A 17,465-nucleotide genomic window follows, 5' to 3' on the forward strand; every position below is an offset into this window, starting at 1 on the left:
CATACTGCACTAAAATTGGACAGGCTGTGCTCTTTCTGCACACATGAGGTAGAAGAAAAAAAAACGTATCTCATAATTCTTACACCATTCTTACAATTGCAAATTTCTGCTTTTTCAGTTAAATTAATTAAAGGTAACATGGACTTAATTTCAATTTGTTCAATCCACCTCACATTTAAAGATGAAGTTTACTTTATTTATATGTTAAACATGATTTTTTTTTTTTTTTTTTTTTTTTTTTTTTTGTGGACAACTTACCCAGGCTGTGGATCTGTAGTTCCCAGCAAACCTTGCAAGGGACTGCATTAGGAGAGAACATTTAAATATTAAGAGTCATTTTATGTTTGTTTGTTTTGTTTTTGTTTTGTTTTTTTCAGTAAAGGGAAGGTTAGTGTTTAAAGTTTATAGTTATGTTGGACATTTAGGAGTGCTAAGTCACTCTTACTGATCTAAATAATACACCAGTCCAAAATAAAAGTTTGTGTTGACATAATATATGTGTGTGTACTGTGTGTATAATTATTATGTATATATATAAATACACACACATGCATGTATATTTAAGAAAAAAATATTAATTATATATAAAATATTTATATTCATATATAATAATTTATATATAAATCTATATACAGTATATATACTTGAAAATATTTCTTAAATATATACAAGCATGTGTATGTATATATAAAAATAATTATACACAGTGCACCCACATATATTATGTAAACACAAACTTTTATTGGATGCGATTAATCGCGATTAATTGTTTAACAGCCATATATATGTGTGTGTGTGTGTGTGTGTGTGTGTGTGTGTGTGTGTGTGTGTGTGTGTGTGTGTGTGTGTGTGTGTGTGTGTGTATAATGATGGACAAAATTGACAGAAAATTTGTTAAACCTCTGTAACCAACCTTTTTTTAGATTAGATCAACATTAAAATAAATTGTTTCGATAAATGTAATAAAGTTATTATTAATTTCACCTTAATCAACAAAATTGTTGACACAACTAAACAGATTTATTTATTATTAACTAAATTAAATTGCGTGTAAAAAATTATATTAAATTTAAGTTAGGGTAATGAATTCTGTGTGTTTTGTAGATTAACCCAAAGGCATAAATACATTTTAAATTTAAAATTCTGTCATTATTTACTCACCCTCATGCGGTTGAATACCTATACCTTTAATTAATTAATTAATTAATTTTGGTGACCATTGAATTATATGGAAAAAAAATAACATTTCCCTAATGCCTTATTTTATGTTCCACAGAGGAAAGAATGTCATACTGTACATGAGGGTGAGTGAATGTTAAAAGAATTTTCGGGTGAACTATCCTTTATGTGTGGCTTTTGTGGCCACTGTGTCTAATTTTTATGCTTATGCTTTATCAACCTTCAGCGTTTGAAGTTCAAGTTTTATAGAAAGTTATATTATGTATTATGAATGAAACAGTGTTGTACTATGCAGTGAGGCCAGACAAAGGGAGACATACTGCTTACAGAGAGGGTGAACTTCAAAGCAGCAAGAAATCAAAGTTGGAGAAGAAAAATCGGGAAAGCTTGAGGGATTATACAGGATAATACCCAAGTGGTTTAGTTCTTTCCTTTACCTCTCACTAACTCTCTCTTTCTCTCATTTTCTGTCATTCTCAGTTGTTGGGTGGGCCTATAATGGGGACAAATGAGAGGGGCTGTCCTAAACAGGAGTGAAAGGAACAGCTGTTGAAAGTTTGGTATGAACTCCATACGAGAACAGACTGATGGAGGTCCTAATGGAGATATGATAGAAAATACAGTTTTTGAAATACTTGAGACAATATTAAATTAGGATGACACTGTTAGAGAGTTGTGTAACACTCAAGTGTCTACAAGTGCCTGACAACACACACACACACACACACTCAAGCCCACATCACTTACATGCACCTACATGCAAGAATCAAAGGTATTTGTTTCAAAGGGAGAGACGTAAAAAGAGAGAAAAAGAATAGCATATTCTTCCAGATTTATCTTCTTTCTTTCCGGAGCACAGTGAGTTCAGGCCCCTGTTTTCTTTCATCCACATGTAAATCGTGAAAGCTCATTTCCACAATACACCAATCATGTTGTGAAGATAGTAAAAGTACAACAACCCCACGGACATTGGAAGTTTGCAGTACGAGCAACATTAAAGCTACACTGTGTAACTCTTTTAGTTTATTCTTAGCTAAAAACACTTAGTTCTTTCAAAAATATATGTGCTCATTTAATATATGTTTACTTCGTTCAAGTAATAAAGTATTCTCGTGAGTGTATAATATACCATTGAAAATACATACGGGTAAGGGGTTCTAATGTCGGTTGCCATGTTGCCCCTCAATCTTGAAAGTACATTAGCCAAAGAGGGACATACACGCTAATGCAACCTTCACCTTTCGCGTTTACGTTTGAGTTAACACTCATGGATGAGGTCGACCTGGAAGCCATGTTAATCTTGGACTACATTGGCGACCGTAGGAGTTAAAACGAAATCGGAATTGAGAGGAATAGAAACTAATATTCACTGGATCGTCATGGGGGTAAAAATCACACAGTGTAGCTTTAAACAACACAGCACATAATACTTCTTGTAGGTCTTTCTCACACAACAGCTTGAATTTTACAGTCACGTGTTTCTTGTTTACTCGACAGATGCTTAGAAAGAGGGCAGTTCAGATGATCATTATAAACATGCTCTGTTCCCAGACTGATCTTTGCTGATCGTTGGTTGGAGACAAAATTGATTGTATCAAAGCTTTACAAAAATCAGAGATCAAAAGAATCAGAACAGCTGCGCATCAGATGACACATGTGCATTCACTTCACTTATTGTAGTCATGCCATGCAGGTGTTTTTATGCAGATCTTTTTTTCACGAGTCATTATTTCTTACGTTTGTTATTCATTAATCCTTCAAGTTTATGTGAATTTGAGTGTAAAGGACTGGACCATAGAAAAATATTCCATTTATTTTATGTGGGGGGAGGGGGTGGAGATTAATTTGTTCATTAATTCATTTAACAGAAGCAAGACTAATTTTCATATTGTCCCTTGCCAGTTTATTAAAAATCTGTGATCTAAAATGAACGTAAATCAAGTTATCACAAATTTCACATATAAAATTAAGCATTCAGACCAATATTCAAACCAACAGGTTACACAAACTAGTGATTTTTACATTAATGTATTTAATGCAAGTTCAAATAAAGTAATTGCTTTATAGCTTAATAACTCTAATCTAAAGTTCATACTTGACTAGACTAATGACACTTGTAATAAAAACTTGTACTAAAGCTGCATTCATTTAATATAACAACATATACCTAAAATTTAAGACATGACATAAAAAAAACATGTGATTTTTTTTTTTTTTTTTTTACAGATTACCTGGGATATAATACAATTTCTGGAATCATTTTCTTTCACTTTGGGAATATTCTGTTAGCATATATGTCTTCTAACCCCTAAAATAATCACACAAGTGTCTGCATCCAGTAAAAGCAGGGGTGTTAAAGGTTAAAATGGACTTGGCATTCCTTCTGGATTTTTTTTCCCCCCAGCCCCTGTAGCAGGGGTACACATGCGTACAGAGAGTGTGGGGCAGGAGGCGGGATGTCCTACTTTAGGAGGGAACGTGAAATTTCAAAGACTAGTGGCCCCTTCCTCAGAATTCACCACATGCTTTCATTCTTTCTGCTTGTCTACCCATTCTGTTTTTTTCCCATGGAAATGAACACATCCACACACACACACACACACACTCACAGATCACATGGGATCAGTATAATGGAATAACATTTCCTTCAGACAAAAGGAAATATGTGAAGGATAAGATTTTCTACTGTACTACTTTTGTATAGTATTTTGTATATTAAGTAGGCTGTTTGTGTATCAGGGCTGAAAACTCATAAAATGACAAGTCTAAGAAAAAAACTCTTGTCTTTTTCGCCCTGCCTCTCTTTCTCATTCCCTCCCTCTCTCAGAGTAACCATGTGCTTTTCGTGTCAGTAGACACATTTAACCCTCTCCTCAGAATAACCGCTGCACAGACAGCTGTCTCTTTTTCTCTTTCTTTTTCTTTGAATTCTCCTTCACTCACTCCTGCTGTGGTGTTCTTTGTGTCCATTCTCTGCAGGTTTTTTTTTTCCTCTTCATGGCACTAAACTTTCCTGTAGAAGAATTTATGTAACCACAACAGGACAGAGACCTTAAACGCATAAATGCTGGAGGAAGTCACAACATAAAAACGTCCAACAAGAAAGTTTTGAACGGTGGGAGCAACTTCAAAAGTCTGAGGATTACTGAGAGAAAAGAAGGACCATCAGGCTGAAAGAGCGGGACCATGCCGGGCTGTCAAATCCGGACTGGGTTTGTGCCAGTTGTGCTGATCTATTTCTTTCTGCTGTTGGCATCTGATTCAGGGAATGCACGCATGATCAGGAAGAGGGGACTCAACCAAAAGGTGAGGTGTGTGTGTGTGTGTGTGTGTGTGTGTGTGTGGGTGCACGCACTTGACTGACACTAGACGCCTCTTATACTCATCAAGGCTGCATTTATTTGATAAGCGGCCACTTTTTTTGAAGAAATATAGTACACTAATGTACACTGTTTTTGAAAGAAGTCTGTTATCAAGAATTGTTTTTATGTTTTTGAAAGAAGTCTGTTATTCTGAACAAGGCTGCATTTATTTGATCAAAATACAGAAACAATTTTAATATTGTGAAATAAAATTAAAATAACTCTTTTATACTTGAAAATGTAATTTATTCCTGTGATGGCAAAGCTGAATTTTCAACATCATTAGGCCTACTCCAGTCTTCAGAGTCACATGATCCTTCAGAAATCATTCTAATATGATGATTTAGTGCTCAAGAAACATTTCTTATAAATATCAATGTTGAAACTGTGTTATATTTTGCATTTATTTGAAATAGAAACCATTTGTAACACTATAAATGTATTTTACTTTTGATAAATGTAATACGTTTTAAAAAGTATAAACATAAAACTTACCGGTACTTACCGTATACTGGTATTGAATGATATTATTCACTCACCGTATTTATTATGATATTGCATGGCACTATGGTGTACATACAAAAATATGGTATTACTAAGCTATTACAAAAAGTACATTAAAAGTGTAACTTTTTTGGCACTTTTTGAATGGAATGGAAAATATTTTAGTGCTGGGCAAGAAAAAAGATCCATTTATAATTATACTATCTTTTATATTTGTATTTATCTATATATTTTTTCCTATTAATTCAAATACATGTGCAAATATGCAATCTGATGTGATAATTGCATGATTGTCATGTTCATACCATATTTTGGTATCAAGGTAGTGATTGGTACCAACCATAATGATATACCATGGTATTTTCATAGTACTATGGTACATGTTTAAAAAATGGCATGATACCATGTCATACCATATTCATACATTTGATCGGGAAAATGGTAATGCCATGGACGGTACTCTTTTGGCCCTTTGTTGGTAGTGTAGGCAGAGGATGGCATCTGTGAGACTTTTAGGTCCACAGTGGGGGTGAGTAATGAATACACTGTGTCTCTGTGACTCCAGAGTTGCTGTGCTTACGCTCGAATAATCAGACAGTATATGTATTGTGTGTGCAACAGAAGCACAAGGACTTTAGGCAGCAGGATTCTGACCCTCTGCTCATTAATCCCGATAAGTCTACATTTGATTGATAACAATTAACAAGGGATGGCACGGTGGAATTTGTGCCGGATGGATATCCCTTCCCAACTTACTGCATTCAAGAGTTATTCTCATTATACGGCTCCTCTGTGGAATTCACGATTGACAAGATTTACAAACGGATCCGTCCATAGGAAATGAAGCGTGCCCAAAGTAACCTTCTCGTAATTCATATTTGTATCATGTTAAGTGAGCTGTCTACTTTTTGATTTTGTCTTTAAAAGTCCGCTCATTCATTTTTATTTGTTAATTTATCATTCCATTAGGCATTATGACAAGTAACATCTGCTATATTCCCTAACTGTCCTCTCTTTCTTTTTCTTGGTGTGAACTGCATGATGAAGCATGGGTATATAGACACAGTATACAGTGCTCAATGAATCCTAATAGGTTCACAATGAGGGATATTGAGATCATTCCACTTATGTGACCTCTCTTAATAAAAAAAAACAGCAATAACAGGAGTTAGAAAAGTAGATGAGCTGTTTTTTTTTTTTGTTTTTTTGTTTTGTTTTTTGGAGTAGAGAGAAAGTGGGTTCGAGCCAGCATTCTGTATTTTCTGGGTGGGCCTGAATCAGTCCAAAAGCCATCATTGTCCAGCTGGCTCCCAGCTCACTCATGACTGCGAACAACCATGGGCTATTAATCCTTTCAAAGCATTTGCTTAAAAATGCTTGTGACTGTTTTACTCTGAATCAGAATGTAATCAATCCATGAGCTTGTTTTGTAGGGTTTGGATTGCTAAAGTAAAACAGAATGATTATAAAGCTGAACACTCATTCATCTTTGTAAAGATAGCGATTACAAAAGACTAACGTGGAATCAACTTTTTTCAGCATATAACAGCTCAGTCTGTGTCTCTGTAGGACATGTAAAGGCATGTGAGTGGTCATCTCAGCTCTGCTGTATCCTCACAACCCCATCAATATCTGAGATCCACAGTGACGATTAACAAGCCAAGGGCGAACGGTTCAAACGCTGACAGAGATGATGACAGATGTTTTAGAGCAACTTGTCAACAACGTCCTGAGGCGATGCGAAGTGTCTGTCTTCCTCTTTCAGGTTCTATTTGCTAGTAGACTCTAAATCTACAGTGGAGTATCTGCTTGCATGGCAGGTTATTTCAAACTTGATGGAGCTGTAAATGTTTTGCACCATAAATAGCATTTACAAGAGGATAATCATACACTTTTAGTTTTTGCAAGATATTTATTCATTTGGAACTTAAAGTATTTGATTAACACCCTGGAACTTGTTGGAAGCTTCTTGTTGTCCTAAGCTAACTTCATGACAGTCATTTAGGGAATCATCTTTATAAGTATAAAGTCTTGAAGAAGAACTTGACTGTAGTGGTGTTTAACTCCAGCTAATACCCAACATGAGTTCAAGCTAACGCTGCAGTCATGTGTTCTGATGCAGTTCAACATTAATCCCAGTCAGCTGAGATAGAAATAGCAGTTTCACCAGAAAATGAAACATAAACATGTCTAACAGTTGAAAAAAAAAAATCTATAGATGCAGAGGCTATATTCCCATGCCCATCTGCAATGTTTAGATAAAATAGCCTATGTGCACTTTTCATTAAGAAATTTGGTAACACTTTAGAATACAGTTCCTTTGTTAATGAATAACTACACTAGAACCAATAAGTAACACAATCTAGTATTAACTAACAAGAAACTCTGATTAATGAACTTAAGTAAGTAATAGCGCACAGATGAAAGTGGTACTTCACTATTAACTAATCAATAACTACTATTTTTTTCAATGCTTCGAACTACTGAAAAAGTTTATTAACAATCTAGTAACTAAAAAAACTCTGATTAACGAATTAGTAAGTAGTGCGCAGATGAAAGTGTTACTACATACTTCTGTGGGAATTCTGTGCGCTATTACTTACTAATTCGTTAATCAGAGTTTCTTGTTAGTTCATAATACAGTAGTTAAAGGGTTAGTTCACCCAAAAATGAAAATTCTGTCAGTATTTACTCACCCTCATGTTGTTTCAACCCCGTAAGACCTTCGTTCATCTTCGAAACACAAATTAAGATATTTAAGATATTAAGATCGCTCCTGCATACAGTCCATAGGCTTCTTGAGGGACTGGCTCTTGCTGTCCTCGAAAAGTCATTAAAGACATCGTTAAAATAGTCCAAGTGACTACAGTGGCTCAATCTTAAGTTTATCAAACGACGAGAACACTTTTGTGCGCAAAAAAACAACAAAAATAACGACTTTATTTCAACTATCACTTCCTTCTCCATGAGCCTGTAAGTCAGTTAACGTAGTGTGATTGCGTAGCTACGTCACACGTAGGCTCACTATTGGCTGATGCTGGTCATGTGTGTGTGATGCGTGTGACGTACAATAACAGAAGCTTACGCTATTAAACTAGTAACCTGACTCGCGCAGAGGGAGAAATAAACGAATAGTTGAAATAAAGTCGTTATTTTTGTTGTTTTTTGCGCACAAAAGTGTTCTCGTCGTTTGATAAACTTAAGATTGAGCCACTGTAGTCACTTGGACTATTTTAACGATGTCTTTAATGACTTTTCGAGGACAGCAAGAGCCAGTCCCTCAAGAAGCCTATGGACTGTATGCAGGAGCGATCTTAATATCTTAAATATCTTAATTTGTGTTCCGAAGATGAACGAAGGTCTTACGGGGTTGGAACAACATGAGGGTGAGTAAATACTGACAGAATTTTCATTTTTGGGTGAACTAACCCTTTAATAGGAACCGTATTCTAAAGTGTTACCAGAAATTTTGCCCATTACACTGTAAGAAAAAGTTGTTGCCTAAATAACACTGAGTCGAATATTGTATAACATAAAACAATTTGAAAGTTTCTGAAGAAAACGAGAGTGGTGCTTGCCATGGTAAAACTCAAGGTATTGTTGCTAGGGTATTCTAGGCAGTTTTCTGGGTTGTTAGGCATTGATATTGCTGGAGTGATCCGGGTGTCTCCAGGGTGTTAGTTACTTTGTGGCTACTATAAGCAGTTTCTAGTGTGTTCTAGGTGGTTGCTAGGGCATTGCTAGGGTGATTTGGGTGGTGTTATACAGTACTACAATAAGTTTAAGGGGAAGGGAAAAAAATCATTTCTCATGTACAGTTTATTTACCTCAACCAACCTCAATCGGGAAATAGTTTATCAGGAAAAGAGTTGAAACACTAAAACAAGTGACCTTAACCCTAGCTCATCAAGCTTTCGGTTCCCATCTTCAGATCTGCCAATCATACAGACCCCATCCTACTCACTCCATTTAGCTCAACTAAGACTGAGCCAAGCCTCTGAAGCACCTAAGAAGCTGTAAAATACCCAGAACTCAGCAGGAAATTAACATGCAGACGTCTAGACTTAAATCACAGCACAATGGAGGAACTTGGAGAGAGAGAGGAAAGGGGGCTATTTAGTTTTCCTCTCATAATTATCTTAATGATTGCTTAGAAGGCCACTCTACAGAGTGCTAAGTATGTCAACATGTATTTAGTTCAAATCTTATTGTTCATACTAATAGGGGCCTCAACTCAGTGAACTTGAAGGATGTTGAGCAGTAACAGGGTGGAGTTACAATTTACATGGGAAGTAAAGGATGTTATGTGGCCTCTGGAGGGATGAGGGAGTGTAATTTTGCAGTGCTTAAACCAGCATTGGTGAAATTAAAATAATAGGCTGCTTTTAGTTAATAGTGCACACATTTTTCACCAGACAAGGACACACCTCTTTTCGAATGTTTTGCTTGCATTTGTGTTAAAGGGGTGATAAAATGGTACATGGAGTTTTACAAGTTGATTGTACTGAAATGTGTGTTGGCAGTGCCAGTACACAACCATCATATAATGATAAAAAGTCCATCCAGTGTTTTTGTTTTAATCTCCTTATATGTTTTCCCCGGCCTCGAAATTGAGCCATTCATTTTTGTGACGTCAATAAAACGGACGCCCCTCCCACAATTGTTGATTGACAGCAGCATTTCAACACAGACCCACCCTGAGCGAGCTGTCATCATAGTCCGTCATTGTTGATACGCTGTCTAAGCGATTGTGGTGTTCTTTCTTCGGTAATAACGAACACAGCAGTCATTTTGATGTTCCTAAATCCGAACCGCTGAAGACGCAGTGGCTGAGTTTTGTTTCGAAGGTAATATTCCCCACGAGCAACGTCAATGCTTTCATGTTTAAGCGCATCCTTTCTCACCAGAAGACTGATTTATAAACGAGGGTAATTATAAAGCTGATTTTGCTATGAAGCTGCTCCTGAAAAAAGAATCGGTGGCGACTATTTATGTTCCCGCTGCACCTCCAGAAGAAGTGAGTGTAAAGTTTTATTAACCTTTATATTAATCTTTGCAAATCGCGGAAAAAAGTTTTTCATGACCATTAGTTGTAACGTCAATCTGTCAACGAACTAACGTATACATCAGTAAACACACAGCATTCAGAAACGTCCTGTTTGAGCCTTAGTTTTCGAAATTCTTTGCGGCCGTCATCTTGTTCCGGGTCCGACTCCGGTTCAGATTGATACGGTTGCACAGATGTGTCCTCAGAGACTCCTGCTGTCATTCTTTCTCTAAAATATACCTTCAACTGTTGTCAAGGCAACACTCCACGTGCGTTGTATATCCAGGCGACAACATTCTAATCTGAAAGCTGAAGCCTACCCGGAAGTGCGAAAAACTGCAATACATCTCAAATCCGCTTGAAGCCGGTCCCAAAAGGGAGCAAATATCCATGGATATCATGTTAAAATCTCAATTTTCACAGCATAAATTCATATGTTTACAGTTTGGTCCCATGGACTTTTATTGTAATCTTTAATATGTTCCGAATGCCTGACAACTGCGAGGGGAGTACATTTTTTTCTAATTCGTTAGTTTAGGACGTATTTAGATAACAAATAAGGGCGGTTAACTTTGATTGACAGTTGATAACGGGCTGCGCCGAGTGAATTTGACGTCTCGGCCATGATCTGACACAACACATCATACCACCTCTGTATCCTTTCTGAAACTTTTGTATCTTGTATTTCCCAAGATTTTCCAGTATGGCGCCGCCCATACCCCCCATAAACAGCCTCAACCCCGTTCTTCAGAGAGTCTATGGGTGACATCACAGAGGCTTTGTCCATATTTTTTACAGTCTATGGTTGTATCAAACGCCATCAAAACAGAGGTGCGGAGTGAGCAAAGCTCATTATCATTTAAAGGCATATGCACTGAAACGGCGTGCTGAAAACAGAGGTGTTTTTGACCAGGTAAAATTAATATTTTCTTAAAATACTAATGATAATTTTTAATAAAGGTATATTACAAAGTTTTCATTTAGACCCTAGACATTCATATTAACTTACAAAATTAGTTAATATGTAGAAAAATGGCATTATATGGCCCCTTTAAGAAACTAGCAAAAGCAGCATCAAACTGTCAAACATCAATCCTGTGTTGTTAATTGAAATATTAGCATCATTGTCAGATCAAAGCAGAGGACCGGAACAAACTGTTTTGATATCTTACAAGCAGGGACAGAGAATTTGAGAGAGATAAGCAGAAAGACATATACAGTTTAGCATCGGGGGACCTTCCAGACAGGAAGAGCACACTTCCACTTCCTCTTGAGGAAATATAATCTGTATGTTAAATAAACAAAGGCATGATTCTAACCAGGATTAAATAAATGTGAGAGTAAAGACTTTGCCTTTTACATATTTCAGATAAATGTTTTGATAAATTGGTTTTATCATTGATAATAAGAATTGAGAATCAAATCGGCATATTCAAATTAATGAATACTCATGTGACTCTTGAAGAGTGGAATAAGGATGCTGAAAATTCAGCTCCACCATCACAGGAATAAAATAAAACCATATCAAAACAGAAAATAGTTATTTTAAATGGTCTTAATATGTAACACATTGTTAATCAAATAATTGCAGCCTTGGTGAGCAAAAGAGACTTCACATTAAGTCTTACTGACCCTGTGTGCTCTTCTACTCTGTAAAAAGACAATCTAATCTAATTGCAAAAACAACCGCAATGGGCTCATGCCATTTGCTTTTATTTTAAAAGTCTGTTTGAAAGCTAAGCTCCAAACTTGCCAAGTGAACATGCTGAGTTTTTAAGATGCATGCAGTTCACAAACCCATAATTTAATTAGCAAACAAAATCACAGCCACATTTCGACTGTAATAAAAGACTCTCTGAAGAAGAATGAAGCTCTACAAGTCTGCATTTTAAACCGATCTGGGCTGGATTTTCAGCAGCATTTTAGTATATACTTGGCCACGGTAATAAAGGGTGTACAAAAAAAAAAAAGAAAGAGCGAGAGAATGGAGGAGGGCTCTCAGAATAGAGTTCACCCCTAAAGAGTACCTCTAGTGCAAACTGAAACCTGGCTCAGGCAGATCTATGAGCCCATTGAAGAACCCATGGGAGGAAGAAAACTATAGAGTAGAAAGGCCCAGATTGGATAAAAAGCCTTTTTCCTTAGCCAGCATCTGTATGAGAGGTATTATGTTCCTTAACAGTGTTCCTGTTATATTGGTTATAATAACAGCGCTAAATCAGAGAAAACAGTGTCACAGCTATACGAGACATAAAACTTTGTCCTTGGAAACACTGCATTTCTGACAGCTCTTCCAGGGAACTAAAACCAGTGCTACTTTTGTGTCTCGCGTATAACACTGCTTAGGGCGATTGCGAAGTTTTTCCCTTTTCTTATTAGATATTATCTAAATCTATAACCATAAATGAATTTTAAAAAAAACGAACTAAAATACAATAAAATACACAAAAAAATTATTTTTAATTGATTTCTTAGAAACACTGCTAATATTTGAAATCAACCCAAACAAACACAGCCCTCCCTTCATTGCTCATTGCACAAACACAAAATGCAAGCGTGGATGTCTCCTTACGTGAAGAGAAGTAAAAAATGAATTAAAGATACCTCACGAACGACAAGGAAGAACAAAATACGAACACACAGTACACAACACAAGAGTTTGTTGTTATTCGGCAGCAGCATACCGGCTCCAGACAAATAATGACAATTAAACCTGTCCTGTTACATCTAACATTACAACAACAGCATATTTTGGTTCTGTGTAACATAGAAAAACTGATGTTCACGTATGAATCAAAAACAAAGCAAACTCTGTGTCCGTTTTCAGGCCGTCCCGCTTACCGGCAGGTCTCTCTAACGCTGGAAAGCTGTTTTAATATTAACGCAGGTCTTAAAGCTCTCGCCTGATCATAAGATGTTCCTCTGACCTTTTCTCTATTGTAATGTCTCTCAGCGACCTCTCTTTCTACAGTTTTTCTTCAAATTTCCCTCTTGCTCACTCTCTGTGGACATGCCCCCTACTGCTGATTGGCTATAAAGGCCAATTTATACTTCTGCGTAGGGTACGGCGCACAGACGCGTACCATACCGCGTACCCTTCGCCGTAGCCTGACGCGCACCTCCTCAAAAATGTAACTACACGCCGCAACAACGCGGACCGCAAGATCTGTGATTGGTCGGCTTGGTGGCATTGCATTTTCTCCTACGCATTTCCGCACGTACCATCTCCTCTGACGTCTTCTCTCGTTTCTGCCTTTTAGTTTTAGTAATTTCACTAAAGTGAACTGTTTTTCCACCTCAATAAGCTCCAACTCCAACATGATCCGCTCTCTTTCAGTCGCCATTGCTTGTAGTAACCTAGCCGCGAGGAATCTAAACACAGTGGAACATTAAAACCCTCCGCCGCCAACTAGCGTTTCGGAGCAGTACTGCAGAGCAACCAAGACCTGAAAGCAGAAGTATAAATGCTCACGACGGCATCGCCTACGTGCGTAGCCTAGGCCGTACACTACTGCGTACCCTCGACGCAGAAGTATAAATTGGCCTTAAGTGTGTTGTGGTGCAGTCCAGCATTTTTCAGAAATCACTGACGGGTCCTGATCAGCCTGTGTGATGGTTTATTTTCCCCTACTATCTCTTACATAAGTTATCTATCTCTCAGGACTATGAGTACCCCAACCATCCTCAGACCACTCAGCACCAGAAGAACGACCGCTGTCCCCCGCCGCCCCAGATGCTTCCCGAGCGGGCCTGTGAGGTGCCGGGTTGCCGGTCAGATTCTGAGTGTGAGAGACACAAACGGTGCTGTTACAACGGCTGCATCTACGCCTGCCTGGAGTCAGTGCAACCTCCACCCGGTGAGAAAACACACTTTGTTCTGCTCAATAATCACTACAAGCAACCCCACAGACACACACATTTGCTTTAGCAGAGCAAATGGATTTTACAATGAATTGATCCTCTCATGAGGTGTGAGTTACTGAGCAGGGTGTGTGTCAGGTAAATCATGAGTACTTTTGGCCATGCTTATAATGTGTATTGATTTGTTTTTGGTCAGTGCTGGACTGGTTGGTTCAGCCCAAGCCGCGGTGGTTAGGAGGGAACGGCTGGCTTTTAGATGGACCAGAGGAGGTTCTGCAGGGTGAGTATCGATTAATCAATGAATTAGTGGACAGAGTGACTCACTATTATTTGTTGTTTGGAACAATATTAGAGTTTTGAATTGTATTGAATTTAACGTGAATGAAAACAAGGTGCTGCAATCACATGCAGATCACATGTAATTTTCACAACTTTCAAACCTGTTTTATGCGTTTTTTTATGCGTTTATGCCTGTTTATGAGTTTTTGCTGAAAGTTTTTGGAAAGATGTTTCATCAGCTGAACACTTCTACCTAACAGGCTCATTTTTATTCTTGTCAACAATTAAATAAAACACCACCCTGACTAATGTCTATTCATGTCCAAAAATCAGTTGCACTTTATTTTACAGTATACATGCACTACATACAGCTACTTACAGTGTACTTACCTTAGAAAGTATAGCAATACAAGGTAACAGGGTAAGGTTAGGTTTAGGGATCAGTTCAGGGGGTTAGTGCCTCGTTATTACCTAGTTATTATAATTCCTATAATAAGTACATGTATGGAACATGTGTAACAGGGCTATAAAATAAAGTGCTACCAAGAAATCTATTAGAAATAAGAACATTTCGAAAATTGAGAAAGGCTAATAAATAATTAAATCATAAAAAATATTAAAATAAAACAAATAACTTAACAAATAAATAAATAAATATATAATAAATAAATAATTAACAAATACATACATATAAACACACACACATACACATATTTTATAATTTATAAATATAATGTATAATATATTTGATTTTATATTATAGACAATATTTATTTATTTTATATAAAATTATTTTATATTTATTTTTTAAATAATTTTTAGATTTAATATTTTATGTTATGCTATATAAAAGATGTATTTGCTTATCTGCATGTTACCATTAACCAACATTGGAACCCTGATCACGTGACAAAGATTTTTAAATATAAACCTAACATTTTAGGGGGTTTAAGGGGTTTGGCCATTTTTATTTTATTTTATTTATTTATTTTTTGAGGAATATATATAATATCTGTGAAAACTCTCCAGAATGGTCTAACTGGCCCATTCTAGCAGCCAAACTTTGACCCCTCTGTATATACATCCCTAGCAGTGACACTGCCACCTGCAGGTAGTTTACTGGCAGTATACACACATATGCACACTTTGCCTGTGATAAAACATTCTGCTGCTCAAACCAATATTCCCATAATAATACAACATATATATATATATAACATATATTGGTAAACTGGTTTGAATAGATATGCATAAACCAGTGACTTGCTTTTCTGTGTTTGTGTAGCTGAGGCCTGCAGCACCACAGAGGATGGAGATGAGCCTTTGCTCTGCCCAACTGGTTACGAGTGCCACATCATAAACCCAGGAAACCCCTCTGCTGGGATCCCAAACCGAGGCCAGTGCATCAAACAGCGTGGAAACTCAGGTCTAAAATGGCTCCTCCATCCAATTGTTGATTCATACATCCATTCCTCTGTCCACTCAAACATGTGTTTACATTATATGGTGGTTATAAACATTGTTCCAGTAAACACCTAAGCAAGATTACATTCAACATACAACAACAGATTGAATTAATACATTTAAATCAAATATAAACTCATTTAAATGTTCTCCCTCTAGATGGACGTAGCCTGAGACACAAGTCCTTCAAAGATTACAAGGATTATTTAGGTCAGTGTGACCACCAATTTATTTTGTGTTTCAGCTGTAGGAAGGGGGAGAATAAAAAGCAGCCATACTGACAATGATTTTATCTTTATTCATCAGGAAGTAACTCCAACAATGCAGTGAGCTATGAGAAACATCCACACAAGCACTTGGGTTGAGAGGTGAGTTGGGTTTAGTTGAGTTTTACCATTGCATATGAATCCTGATTTTTGTCATTTCTGTTTTACAAGAGGGATTATCTTTTTTTCTCATTTAGGTGACTGAATGTGGGTTCCATTTTAGAGGACGGTAGTAACCCCACCCATCAAATCCAACATAACTGGACAAGCCTTTCTCTTCAGCTTAAACCAGAGATCATTTCACATCTGGTGCTATTTTCCATGGCTGCTTAATATGGAGACAGAAATGGAAAGTTAAAATTCCCTACCTCTTACAAAAGCCAAAAAACCGAACAGAAATGATCAAAGAGCTCATCTGTCTTATGTATGCATAGCTTCGGGTAAAAAGCACATTCCCTCAGAATTAACTATATTTGAAAGTTTTGAGAATAATACTTTGTGTGGTTTTTATGCTGCTGAGTCTGAACTTTTTTTCTTTAAAAAAAAAAAAAAAAAAAAAAAATCATGTGTTTAAGTGTTTTTTCTCGACCATAACCAAAACAGCAGTTCAATTCTAGCTGTGTTCCATCACTGTAAAATATTTGTTTTTCATATGGTGCTTCAATCCAAAACTGCAGTTATTTGTTGTTTACTGTGACTCATTGTCCAGGTCTGTGTTTTCTCCACTTCTCTCTGATAAGCTATAAGAGTCTGACAAGTGGGACAAACCACAGTCTTTAATAAATCAAGACATTTGAAATTGGTGCTGCATATTACTCCATTGTAATTCCAAATAAAACAGTTGACAAAATATATCTTTGTCGTGATATGTTTTTATACGTGGTACAAGCGAGGTTTGAATGTAATGAAGAGAGATGTCCTCTTCAAATTTTATTCACAGATTTTATCCAGCAAACCTTTACTTTAAAAAAATAAAAAGGTAGCTATATAAATATGAATAGTATGTTTAATGAAACCATCTTGCATTTATTTTGTTAAATATTGTGGTGTAAAATACACACATTTCCTCTCTCAATTTTATGGGAAAATATACTAGCTTCACTAATGGTTGCACTTTATTTTACAATAGGTGCACTTATTTTCAGTGTACACCTACAGTAAGAAAGTACGGTAACTGGGTTAAGGTTAGGTTTAGGGGTGGGTTCAAGATTAGTACTGTACCCAGTTATTGTAATAACTGTACATATAGGCTAATGTACATGGGGGACAGGACATACCTCACTAATGAAGATGAAAAGTGCTTTTAATTTATTTATATTTTGACCAAATTTCACATTCATAAAGGCAAATTTATAAGACTTTATGGTTTTGTTGACTGGAGTAGGTAGGCTACATCAGAGATAGGCAACAAGTTTTCGTTATTTATGTTATTTATTTCTATATTACTTTATTTACTGTTTTATAAGTGGTTAATTTTTAATATTTGCAAGTGAATGAAAGAGT

At 36.5% G+C, this 17,465-nt stretch overlaps 1 protein-coding gene across 1 annotated transcript; it reads left to right on the forward strand.

The window, feature by feature from the left end:
• Positions 1-3,998: 3,998 nt before the first annotated feature.
• wfdc1 (WAP four-disulfide core domain 1) lies at positions 3,999-16,806 on the forward strand. The gene is made up of 7 exons (XM_089116367.1): positions 3,999-4,485; positions 13,754-13,949; positions 14,150-14,233; positions 15,518-15,658; positions 15,856-15,906; positions 16,003-16,064; positions 16,158-16,806. Exons 1-6 carry the CDS (start codon positions 4,366-4,368, stop codon positions 16,059-16,061), a joined length of 651 nt encoding a protein of 216 aa, XP_088972493.1. The 5' UTR covers positions 3,999-4,365; the 3' UTR covers positions 16,062-16,064; positions 16,158-16,806.
• Positions 16,807-17,465: the final 659 nt, after the last annotated feature.

The sequence above is a fragment of the Pimephales promelas genome, chromosome 10 (assembly GCF_988280905.1).
Source record: "Pimephales promelas chromosome 10, fPimPro1.hap1.1, whole genome shotgun sequence".
Lineage (NCBI taxonomy): Eukaryota > Metazoa > Chordata > Actinopteri > Cypriniformes > Leuciscidae > Pimephales > Pimephales promelas.

Coding starts and splice junctions, on each gene's coding strand:
- wfdc1 (XM_089116367.1), top strand. CDS start 4,366: ATGCCGGGCTGTCAAATCCGGACTGGGTTTGTGCCAGTTGTGCTGATC. Junction 14,234..15,517: donor ACCAGAGGAGGTTCTGCAGG/GTGAGTATCGAT, acceptor GTGTTTGTGTAG/CTGAGGCCTGCAGCACCACA. Junction 15,659..15,855: donor CAAACAGCGTGGAAACTCAG/GTCTAAAATGGC, acceptor TTCTCCCTCTAG/ATGGACGTAGCCTGAGACAC.